Here is an 11691-nt window from a genome sequence, read left to right as displayed (position 1 = left end):
CATGTTTATCAGTATTTTGGTTCAGAGGTTCCCAACATGAGGGTCGAGGCCCTTTGAGGGGTCGTCGGAAACATCTGAGAGGTCAACAAAAATGTTTTTCTCTAATCATTTCTTCTTTTATTGTGAAAGGTTGTAAAATCCTTCAAATTAAATGTGAGGAGAGAAAATCTTTTACATCCTGTGAAGAAGAAAAGTTAAACTTCCTCCGGATTTATTTTTTTCTTTGTTATAATTTTTTTTTAAACATTTTATTTTGTAGTTGATATAAATCTGCTTCAGTTCGTGTATTTATTTTAGTTTCCAGGTTTATTTTGTATTTTACTTCCTGTACTATAAACATCAGAATGAAGTGAATCACATTATTACTCTTTTTTTTTTATTTCTGTACTCTCTGATTGGTTGTTACCGTGGTGACCAAACGTCCAGCTGATCAGTTTTATTGTGTATTGATCAGCAGCAGGTTAAACTGTGTTCAAGTGTTCAAAGAAAGATTGAAGGTTAAAACTTTATTTGTTTCCTGTTTCTGACGGAGGGGGCGGAGCTTGTGTCTGTTTTTGTACAAAATAAAATAAATTTTATCTTAAATCGGAGCAATCAGCTGATTTATTTTCTCATGTGACAGATTTCTGTAGAAGGAAGGTAATCAGATTACTGCTGAGGGTAATCAGATTACTGCTGAGTAATCAGATTACTGCTGAGGGTAATCATATTACTGCTGAGTAATCAGATTACTGCTGAGGGTAATCAGATTACTGCTGAGTAATCAGACTACTGCTGAGGGTAATCAGATTGCTGTTGTGGGTAATCAGATTACTGCTGAAGGTAATCATTACTGCTGAGTAATCAGACTACTGCTGAGGGTAATCAGATTGCTGTTGTGGGTAATCAGATTACTGCTGAAGGTAATCATTACTGCTGAGTAATCAGACTACTGCTGAGGGTAATGAGATTGCTGTTGTGGGTAATCAGATTACTGCTGAGGGTAATCATTACTGCTGAGTAATCAGATTACTGCTGAGGGTAATCAGGTTACTGTTGAGTAATCAGATTACTGCTGAGGGTAATCAGATTACTGCTGAGTAATCAGATTACTGTTGAGGGTAATCATTGCTGTTGTGGGTAATCAGATTACTGCTGAGGGTAATCATATTACTGCTGAGGGTAATCAGATTACTGTTGAGTAATCAGATTACTGCTGAGGGTAATCAGATTACTGCTGAGTAATCAGATTACTATTATTATTATCAGATTACTGCTGAGTAATCAGATTACTGCTGAGGGTATCAGATTACTGCTGAGGGTAATCAAATTACTGCTGAGAGTAATCAGATTACTGCTGAGTAATCACATTATTGCTGAGGGTAATCAGATTACTGCTGAGAGTAATCAGATTACTGTAGTTTCTATGGAAACAAACACCAGGTGTGTAGAGAGACGACACTGAAGTCAGTTTGTTTACTTTAATGACAATGATAAAACTTAAATCAACATTTTTAATCAAACTGGAACAAAATAATTAAAATGTGTATTAAACAATCAGAATATGAAAATACATAAAAAAACACGTATTTTATTTTATATTAAAAACTTTTATTGTTGAATAAAAGTCTTCAGTCGCTCTTTTCTCTTCCTCGCCGTCTGCTGCAGCGTCGCAGGAAGCACTTGATGCCCCCCCAGCAGAGGATGGCGGCGGCCGTCATGGCGACCAGCAGGGCGGCGCCGGTGTCCACGCTGTGGTACTGGAACCAGTTCAGGTCATGTGACGCCAGCCGCAGGTGTCGCGCTCCGCCGTGTCGCATCACAAACTCCACCCAGAAGACGGCGGTGCTCAGCGGCGTCACCGGACGGTCGCGGTGCAGCGCCGACAGACGCTGCATGCTGGACTTGTAGCTGAGCATCATGGGAGAAAAGCCTGGTCACGCTAGTGTTTTATTTTTAAATGTTAGTATGCTTTTATTGTGAAGGAGCTGGGTGAAAGACATGAAATTAAAAAGTTTTCTAATGCAGCAGGAAGTCAGGACTTTTATTATGAAATTAATAGGAGATAAAGTATAAGGAGGGAGGGAAGGAGCAGCTTATGCATAATGCAGGGGAAAAAAAGTAAAATAAAAAACACTCACTCAGTAGTAAATATGTGCAGAGAATATAATTTAGGTTCAATGTTCAAGGTTCAGCTTTGTCATGAAACAATAAAGGATTACACAATGAAATGCAGCTGTAGCACCTTCCACTCCACACAACTGATATTCAAATATAATAGAATAAAACAATACAATAGGAAAATAAAATAGAACCATATATATATATATATATATATATGCAGTATAATATTTATATATAGTATTTTATTTCCGTATCCTGCACAGACACCTCATCTCACCGATGTCCCTGATGATCGGTATATGGGTACCAACGTATGGAGGACAGAACCTGCCAAAATAAAAAATAAATAAATAAATGACTCGATAAATAAAATAAATAAGAATGTTATTAAATGTAACAAAACTAATATTAAAAATAAATGTAGCCATTAATTAATTGATAAAACGTGTTTTAATTTGCTTCTTTATTTATCTGTCTTTTTATTAATTCCCTTATTTATTTACTCTTGTTTAATTTTTCCTTTTATCTATTTTTTTATCAATTTTTACAAATTCATTTTTGCATTTATTTTTATTTATTTTCTATGTATTTTGAAAAGTATGTATTTACATGTGTATTTCTGCATTTATTTATTTACTCTATCTATTTATCTATTAATTTACTTTTATCAATTTTTACATATTTTCAATACATTTTCACATTTATTTATTTATTTTTTGCATTTATTTTGTATATATTTTGAAATGTATGTATTTACATTTATTTATTTATGCACGATTTTCTCTTTGCTATTATCCCCTTATTTATTTCCATATTGTTCAATCTGCGTGCTTTTACTTTGAAAAGACCCTCCCTCCGGTCTTTATTTTGATATCGCCACCGGAAGTCTCGTCGGTGTGTGTTTCCGGTAGCTTGACGCCGGTCCGCGGTGATAAATAGAGCACCGATTCCTCTGCAGACACCGGACAGATTCGGCATTTTCCAGCCGGTAAACCGCCTAAAATGAGAGATAATTGGATTTAACGGAGACTAACGGACCCACGGGGCGTGATAAAGGTAAACGAACCGTTAAAATGTCCCGTTAACGGCTGCACGCACACACACACAGTAGAGCCAGCTAACCGCAGCTAGCCGCAGCTAACGGACTATAAAAGGAGGCAGCGACACGCGTCATCAACGCATCATACCTCATCAACGCATCATACCTCATCAACGCATCATACCTCATCAACGCATCATACCTCATCAACGCATCATACCTCAGGGGGTTTTGCACATTTGTTTTATTTATTTATTTATTTATTAACTGTATTTTTTTTTTTTTTATATTTCAAAATGACAGTATACATATTATCAGAAAACATTAAAATCATTTACATACAAAAGAAGCATAAACATAAACAAAGAGCTGTGACAAACATAAAAACACAATAAAAATAAATAAATAAATAGATAATAAAAAAGACCACGCGAGAGTATGACAATAATTTCACTTAGAAACATTAAAGATATTGCATACATTCATTGTTTTCATTGCTTTTTTGTTTTGTGAGGAAGAAATTGTTGACAGATATAATACCATTTATTTCATAAATACAAAGAAATTAGGCTTTTTTTTAATAAATTTACACTTGTGAATGTGGAACTTCGCGAGAATTAAAATTAAATTAATAAGAAAAAATGCATTACTGTCTTTGTCATGGTAACCATAGCAACCAAATATAATATTTCTATAGTACAGTGCAAAATCTGAGAAAATGTTAACAAGTATAAAATTATTGACATCTTTCCTCAAATCACATGTAAATTTACAAGAGCAGAATAAATGAGAGCAAGTTTTAGGATGTGATTCACAGAAGGGGGCGGGTTTGCACATGCGCAGTAGAATCTGGTCTGCACACAGAAATGACTGTTATTTAGAGGAACTTTAAGATATGTTGTTCTTATATATTGTTCCTTATTTTTGGGCTTTTATTGTATCCTATGTATTTATATGGTTTTTATTGTAACTTGTCCCTCCAACTGACCAACTTAATATGTTTCCTTTGACTTAACTCATTATTGGTTATCTGTTGGATGTATGTATGAATGGATGGATGGATGGATGGATGGATGGATGGATGGATGAATGAATGCTAAATAGTTGTCTGAACTGAGCTGAGCTTGAGTTCCACTGCGCATGCGTCAGACCCCATAAACCAAGTCCCGTCCCATCCTCCTCCTATAGGCCGTGGCTGCAGCTATCAGCAGCTAGCTCGATCAGTTTCCTTTTATTTGTCCCAGATCTCGTCTCATCCTCTCATCCTGACTTCTACCGGCCACACTCCCCCTTCCTATAACTTCCCTTCGTGTTACCTCACACAATTCCGCGATGACGTAATAAAACCGTGAGAATCAGCCGTTAAATCAGCTGACGGTGAAAACAGGTTCAGATTTACAGGAAGATTTCTGGGATTTTTCCAGCAGGAATTGGGTGAAATCTCGCGAGAGAAAGCGAGAGCAGCTTGCTAATTACTATTAATATTATTATTATTATTATTTTATATATATTTAATTTATTTGTTGTTTTTGGTGAAAGAAACAAAAACGTTTTATTTTATTTTTATTTATTTAATTTACAATTTCTTTTCAATTATTTTTGGACTTTTTCCCCCCATTTGTATTATTTCCTGATAGAACATTTTCGTAAAAGTGGTTTAGAGTCAGACAATTATATAGCATTTTTTTTTTTAAAGAAATAATATAAAAATATTGAATGAATGGTACATTGATAGTTAATTAAACTTAGTTAATAGTTACTCTGTTAAACAAACAATGAAATATAATTTCCAAAAAAAACCCATTTGATTACTGATGTCGAGGTTGATTACTATGTCAACGGTTGAAGCCCTATGACACACATTTATAAAAAATATTTAAAAATATTTTTGCAAAACATTTAAAAGAGATTTTTAAATGTTTATTGCCTGGATAATATTTTATAACTTCAGACTTTTTTTACATTATTTTTTTATATATATATATATATATATATATATATATAAACAATATTATTAACAGTTTGAAATTATTATTTTGGACTAGATTTTTTCCATGTGCGATATTAAATATAATTGTATATATTTCTTAACTTTAATTTTGATTCATTTGTCAAATGTCAAATGTAGTGATGGAAAATATTTAGATTTATTCACTGTTTTCATGAATTTTATTTTTATATTGTAAATGCTCTCTCTCTCAGTCTCAGTCATGCTCACTCGCCCGCTGACACTGAACGAGAGTGATGACAGGGGGCGGGGCCTGGTAGCAGTGACTCCGCCTCCTGTTCTCCCAATGGCTGACGATGGTGACGATGACGAAGAGACACAAACAGGTGCGTGTTGGTTTTAATGTTTTTTTCTATTCATATATTTTTTTAATTAATTTGCAGAAGTATTGCTTTTATTGTTTAATTATCATATTTTTCTATTATTTTATTATTATAATGTAGTCATCATATTTATCCTTTATTTTATTATTATAATTTATTTATCATATCTATTTTCTTTATTTATATATTATTTCATTATTATGTATTTATCATATTTATGATTTATTTACTATATTTTTATATTATTTTATTATTATAATGTATTTATCATATTTATTTATTATTTATTTACTATATTGATATATTATTTGATTATTATTTAACCATCATATTTATATTATATTATTTATTATTAATTTATCATGTTTATATATTACTTCATTGTTATTTATATATCATATTTATTATTTATTTTATTTATTTATATATTATTTTATTATTATTTATCTATCATATTTATATATTATCTATTATTTATTTATTATGTTTATATATAACTTCATTGTTATTTATATATCATATTTATATATCATATTGCTATATTTATATATTATTTTATTATTATTTATCTATCATATTTATATAATATTATCTATTATTTATTTATCATGTTTATATATTACTTCATTGTTATTTATATATAATATTTATTTATTTATTATTTATTTACTATATTTATATATTATTTTATTGTTATTTATAGATCATATTTATATATGATATTATATTATGAGAGTACTGACTCCTGTTTCTCCTCCAGGAGTTTTCTCTCCTTCTGCGCCTCCTTGGAGCTCCTCTTCCTCTTCACCTTCCTCTCCTTCTTCTCCTCCTTTTGGTGTCCTCTCTTCCTCCTCTGCTTCTTCTCTAACTCCTCCTCCCACCTTCCTCTCCTCTCCTTCATCTTTCACTCCTCCTCCTCTTCCTCACCTCTCTTCTACATCCCTCTCCACTCCTCCTCCTGTTTCTCTCCTTTCTCCTCCTCCTCCATCTTCTGTCTCTCCTCCTTCTCTTCTTTCCTCTCCTCCCTCCACTCGACCTCCTCCTGTCTGTTTTGCTCCTTGTACTCCTCTTAACTCTTCCCCCTTTTCTCCTCTTCCTTCTTCCTCTCCTCTTGTCTCTCCATCCCTCCATTCTTCTCCTCCTGCTCCTCTTTCTGTCTCCTCTACTCCTTTTATTTCACCTCCTCCTCCTGTAGCTCCTTTTTTTCTTACTCCTCCTCGTTCTCACCCTCCTCGTCCTCTTCCTTCTTCCTCCTCCTCTACTCCTCCTGTCTCCATCCTTCCTGCTCCTTCTTCTGTTTCTCCTCCACCTCCTTCTCATTTGTCTTTATTCCTCCGTCCTTCACCTCCTCATTCTGTCCGTACTCCACCTGCTTCTGTGTCTTCCTCTCCTTTACCTCCTTCCTCTCTTCATGATTCTCCTCCTCGTTCTTCTGCTCCTCTTCCTCCTCTCCTTTATCACCACTCTTCTTCTCACGTTTCTCCTCCTCCACCTCCTCCTGTCTTTTTTACTCATAACACTTCAGCCATTTGTTCTCCTCCTTCCTCGCCTCCTGTCCCTCTATGCCTTCTTTCTCCTTCTTCTCCTCCAGTTTCTCCTCTTCATCCTCCTCCTCTTCCTCCTGCTCCCTGCTGCCCCTGCTCCTCCCTCCTGCCTCGCCTCCTCTCAGCTCACCGGATGGAGGTGCGGCGCCTCCTGCGAGGAGCTATGGCCTCCCTCGGTCGTCGCCTGGACTCTCTAGAGAGGGGGAGCAGGAGGAAGAGGAGGAAGAAGAGGAGCAGGCAGAGAGGAGAAGAAGCAACCTGTTCTCCTGGTGAGTATCGTCTTTCTCCTCCTTTATCTCCTCCTCCATCTCCTCCTTTATCTCCTCCTTTATCTCCTCCTTTATCTCCTCCATCTCCTCCTTTATCTCCTCCTCCATCTCCTCCTTTATCTCCTCCTTCATCTCCTCCTTCATCTCCTCCTTTATCTCCTTTATCTCCTCCTTTATCTCCTCCTGTATCTCCTTCATCTCCTCCTTCATCTCCTCCTCCTTCATCTCCTCCTTCTTCTCCTCCTCCTTTATCTCCTCTTTTATCTCCTCCATCTCCTCCTTCATCTCCTCCTTCATCTCCTCCTCTTTTATCTCCTCCATCTCCTCCTTTATCTCCTCCTCCATCTCCTCCTTTATCTCCTCCTTTATCTCATCCTTTACCTCCTCTTTTATCTCCTCCATCTCCTCCTTTATCTCCTCCTCCATCTCCTCCTTTATCTCCTCCATCTCCTCCTTTATCTCATCCTTTACCTCCTCTTTTATCTCCTCCATCTCCTCCTTTATCTCCTCCTCCATCTCCTCCTTTATCTCCTCCATCTCCTCCTTTATCTCCTCCATCTCCTCCTTTATCTCATCCTTTACCTCCTCCTTTATCTCCTCCATCTCCTCCTTTATCTCCTCCTCTTTTGTGACACTCGTCTCTTTCTTCTCCAGGTTCAGGCGTCTTAAGCCCCGCCCACCGCCCACCTGTTCCCACCTCCTCTTCACCATCATCTTCATCAGACAGCGAGGACTCACCCATGCCTCCTCTTTCCTCTAGTTTTAGCCAATCAGAACAGAGGAGGAGGAGGAGCAGAGGAGAGGAGGAGGAAGAGGAGGAGGAGGAGGGCAGCGGGAGGAAACGGAGGAGGAAGAACCACAGAAGAAGAGAGAAAAGTATTTTTCCAGAAGACAGAGAAGAAGAAGAAGAAGAAGAAGAGGAAGAAGAGGAGGAGGATGCTGGGAGATTTGTGGGGCGGATGGCGGTCTCCTTCCGAGGAGGAGGAGCAGAGGAGGAGGCGCCGCTCACTCTGCACAAATTCAACCACAGGAAACACAGAAGAAGAGAGGGGGGAGGAACCAGCCAATCAGAGAAGGCCGTTAGTGTCGTCAGGCAGAATGGTTACAGAGCGCCGCTGCTGCTACACAGGTTCATCTTATTTATTCATATTATACATTTAAGTTTCGGAAAATTTTACTTACAGTTACAAATAACTAAAACTAATATAAAAAAAAAAGTAGAAGAATTTATAACAACAATCACATAATTTGTCTGTAAAACAGTTAAATATTAAATAAATACATTATTATATAAAATTATTTAAGATTAGATTTTTAAATTAAATTTATTATATTATATTAAGTATAATATAAACTGAAAAAAATATTATTATGAATAAATCTTCACAATTATTAAATAATTATTGTATTAAAAATACGTATGAATATAACTTATTTATAATACATATGTAAATCCTATTCATTTGAAAACATTATTTTAAATAATTTAAAAGTATGTATTTATATAAACTGTAAATTGCAAATAATAATTGCTTGTATTTTAGATAACTATTGTAAAAGAAACTATAAAAGTATTCAAATTATATTTAAATAATATTAAAATATTTAAAGTGTAAGTAATTAAAGGTATATTATAAAATTATTATACATTTATAATAATTTATTTAGAATGTTTTAGATGGCATACGTTTTGAAAAAAGATATAAAATAATATTAATTATAGTGGACCATAAATTCACCATTACTACATAGTTTATTTATATTATAGTAACGACAACTTTAATATTTATAAACTGTATAAATTTCTCCTCTTTGTCTCCTTAGCTCCTCTTCCCAGAATGCCTTGCAACTCCTGCAGTCAGCCCAGAGTGGTCGGACCTGCAGCCAATCAGAAGCTCTCAACATCTCTTCAGGCCAATGGCGTTTCTCTGACTTCACCGCCGCCCTCTCCCTCTCCTCCAATCACGGGGCTTTCCACATATGGCACCTTTATTCCTCCTCCTCCTCTTCCTCCTTTAACCCCGCCCCCATGCTGCGTCTGTCAGCGGTTGCCGTGGAGACCATGTCAGACTCATTGCGGGATGCCACCTGTGGGCGTCCCCTGCGGCGCCTGAAGGACTGGACGGCCCCGCCCAGTCTGAGCAGCGACCACTGGTTGGTTGGCTCGCATATTTAAATAAATTAATATTCATAGTTAGTTATTAATATTCATTAGGACATTGTAACAATTATATTAACATGTTCATGAACATTAATTAATTAAAGACTTCTGGGTGAACATAAATTAAAATGTTCAAATGTTTTTTCTTTGCAGTTATGTACGATCGCCGAAACCAAGGTAATATTATGACTCATTTTGTCCCTCTTTATAAAATCTGTCACTTAAAAATAAATTGTTGTCTATTTTTTTAAATGTTGTTTTAATTTTGTTGTTTTGCAGCCCAACTTTTTCTGCCCGGCGACAGCAGAAGCAGCGGGCCAATCACAGCTCCCGCAGCCTCCCCAGGCGACGGCCCCTCCCCCTGTGTTCAGCCAATGGGCTTTCTGCTCCGCTTGCCGTTGGCCAATCAGAAGTGAGCTCGGAGTTTCTCGGCACTAATGGAGAGGTGGAGTTTTTCTTATTCTCTTGTTTAATTGAGTATTTTTTTTGGAAACTTTTTTTTTTTTATAATTCTTATTTAAAAAAAAATATTTTACTATTTACTGTTTTACTATTTTTACTTTTCCGTCCATTAATCTTCTGTTATTGTTCCTGCCGTTCAATCCTTCTCAAATATTTGTGTTTGTCTTCTCAGCGCTGTAAACGAGTGTCACAGATCAGAATCCGCCGCGCGTCGCCGCGGGAAACGCTGCTCACTCCAATGGGATTACCAAAGGTCAAAAGGTCAGGTTGAACGGAGGAAAGACAAATAAAAAGAGAAAACCTGAAGAAAAAGGTCAAAATATTAAAATAGATGTTTTTTCAGGTTAAAGAAGAAAGAGTTCAGTCTGGAGGAGATTTACACCAACAAGAACTACAAATCCCCCACCACCAACAGGTAAAAACTACAAATCCCACATCAAGAACAGAAATTCTGTCAATCTGCTGTACAAACTACATCTCCCAGCATGCCTTTCTGCCACCTTGCAGGAGTCTGGAGACGATCTTTGAGGAGCCGCGGGAGAAGGACGGAGCGCTGCTTCTGATTGGCCAGCAGAGGAGACGCAGGCTCCTTCTCTTCCCTGACTTCACTCAGCCCAGGAAGAGGAAGAGGCCGCAAGGTACGCTGGGAAGTGTAGTTCACTGAGGGGAAGACACAGCTTCTTTATTTCTGTTTTTTGTTATGGACAGTTTTAAGAAAAAATGTGTCTGTTTCAGGGGTGGGACTTCCTGTTGTCATGGTGCCCAGGAAGCGGGCGGCGGCTCGGCGACATTGCCATGGCGGCGGCGCCGATGATGACGATGCGGACCTGGACGTGATGCTGGTGGAGCGACTGAGCGCGCTCGAGGATTTTTTGACACGGCAGGGCCTGGATGTGTGAGCTGTGACATCACTTCCTGTCAGCTGACCAAAGGGCCAAATAAACAGAGCTGCTAGCACGCCTGCTACCGCTGCGTTACCATGGTAACACCGTCAGCAAGTCGGTCTCATGTAGCGGGTTTTTACTTTTTTTTTTTTTTGCAGTGTACTTGATTTCTTTTGTTTGTTTTTGACTTTTTTTTACAGTGTAGGCTGTTTAAATGTGAATTTTTTTAAATATTTAATATTTGTAATAGTTTTTTTTAACAGGTGACCTGTCAGGAGGCCACGCCCACAGCAGGGCACAGCTGGTTTTATCTTTATTTTCTATTTTTTTTGGTTTCGTGAAATATAAAAAGACTTGGCTGCAGTTCTCTGTAGTACTACCTGAGTACTCTGTAGTACTGGCGGTGAAGTGTTTGGAGTTTTTAAAGTGTAATATATATTTCTGCTGAAAATGTGTCTATTTTTGGAACAATTAAAGTTTGTTTCTGCTCACTGAAGTTTGTCATTTTATTATTATTGATCATCTTCAGTCTCTCTTTGACAACTGATGAAAGAATTACAAATGTGTTTCTCTTCTTCACTCAACTTTCTGCACATGAACAGCTGATGCTTTGCATAAAAGTGACAGATAAATAAATGTAATGTAATTAACAGCTGAGGTCTGTATCAGGAAACTTTTGTTTTGTTTTTGTTTTTCAGTAGAATTTATTTTGAATTTGTGAACAATGCAAAGATCAATTTAACTGATACATATTTAAACAATACATATAAAAGATATTAAGAGATAAATAAAAACAAACAAAATGAAATTAAAAAAAAGTAACAAAACAAAACATGCCAAGGGTTAATAAAAATAAATAAATAATAGCGACTTAAGTAAAAACAATTCTTTATTATAA

The 11691-nt window shown here is 36.5% G+C and overlaps 2 protein-coding genes across 3 annotated transcripts; one reads left to right on the top strand and one right to left on the bottom strand.

Annotated features, from left to right (window-relative positions):
* Positions 1 to 1416: 1416 nt before the first annotated feature.
* LOC119477717 (UDP-glucuronosyltransferase 1A1-like) lies at positions 1417 to 1939 on the bottom strand. Its single transcript, XM_037751825.1, has one exon. It carries the CDS (start codon positions 1899 to 1901, stop codon positions 1611 to 1613), a length of 291 nt encoding a protein of 96 aa, XP_037607753.1. The 5' UTR covers positions 1902 to 1939; the 3' UTR covers positions 1417 to 1610.
* A 1047-nt stretch (positions 1940 to 2986) lies between these two features.
* Positions 2987 to 11289, top strand: wu:fi75a02. Of its 2 annotated transcripts, XM_037751799.1 has the most exons (10): positions 2987 to 3159; positions 5345 to 5476; positions 7941 to 8415; positions 9111 to 9440; positions 9601 to 9624; positions 9727 to 9892; positions 10082 to 10170; positions 10253 to 10324; positions 10417 to 10547; positions 10645 to 11289. In XM_037751799.1, exons 2-10 carry the CDS (start codon positions 5353 to 5355, stop codon positions 10806 to 10808), a joined length of 1575 nt encoding a protein of 524 aa, XP_037607727.1. In that variant the 5' UTR covers positions 2987 to 3159; positions 5345 to 5352; the 3' UTR covers positions 10809 to 11289. The 2 variants fall into 2 exon arrangements, with proteins under 2 accessions (XP_037607727.1, XP_037607725.1); XM_037751797.1 differs by lacking the exons at positions 2987 to 3159; positions 5345 to 5476 and adding an exon at positions 6513 to 7286.
* Positions 11290 to 11691: the final 402 nt, after the last annotated feature.

Source organism: Sebastes umbrosus, chromosome 19 (assembly GCF_015220745.1).
Source record: "Sebastes umbrosus isolate fSebUmb1 chromosome 19, fSebUmb1.pri, whole genome shotgun sequence".
NCBI lineage: Eukaryota > Metazoa > Chordata > Actinopteri > Perciformes > Sebastidae > Sebastes > Sebastes umbrosus.
Note: the sequence above shows the minus strand (reverse complement) of the source record. Positions and strands in the feature narration are given on the sequence as shown.

Bases quoted from the DNA above. Each gene is read 5' to 3' on its own strand.
- wu:fi75a02 (XM_037751797.1), top strand. From the start codon at position 7,151: ATGGAGGTGCGGCGCCTCCTGCGAGGAGCTATGGCCTCCCTCGGTCGT. The intron at 9,893-10,081 runs GTGGAGTTTTTC...TTGTCTTCTCAG, and splicing joins TTCTCGGCACTAATGGAGAG to CGCTGTAAACGAGTGTCACA. The intron at 10,325-10,416 runs GTAAAAACTACA...GCCACCTTGCAG, and splicing joins AAATCCCCCACCACCAACAG to GAGTCTGGAGACGATCTTTG.
- LOC119477717 (XM_037751825.1), bottom strand. From the start codon at position 1,901: ATGATGCTCAGCTACAAGTCCAGCATGCAGCGTCTGTCGGCGCTGCAC.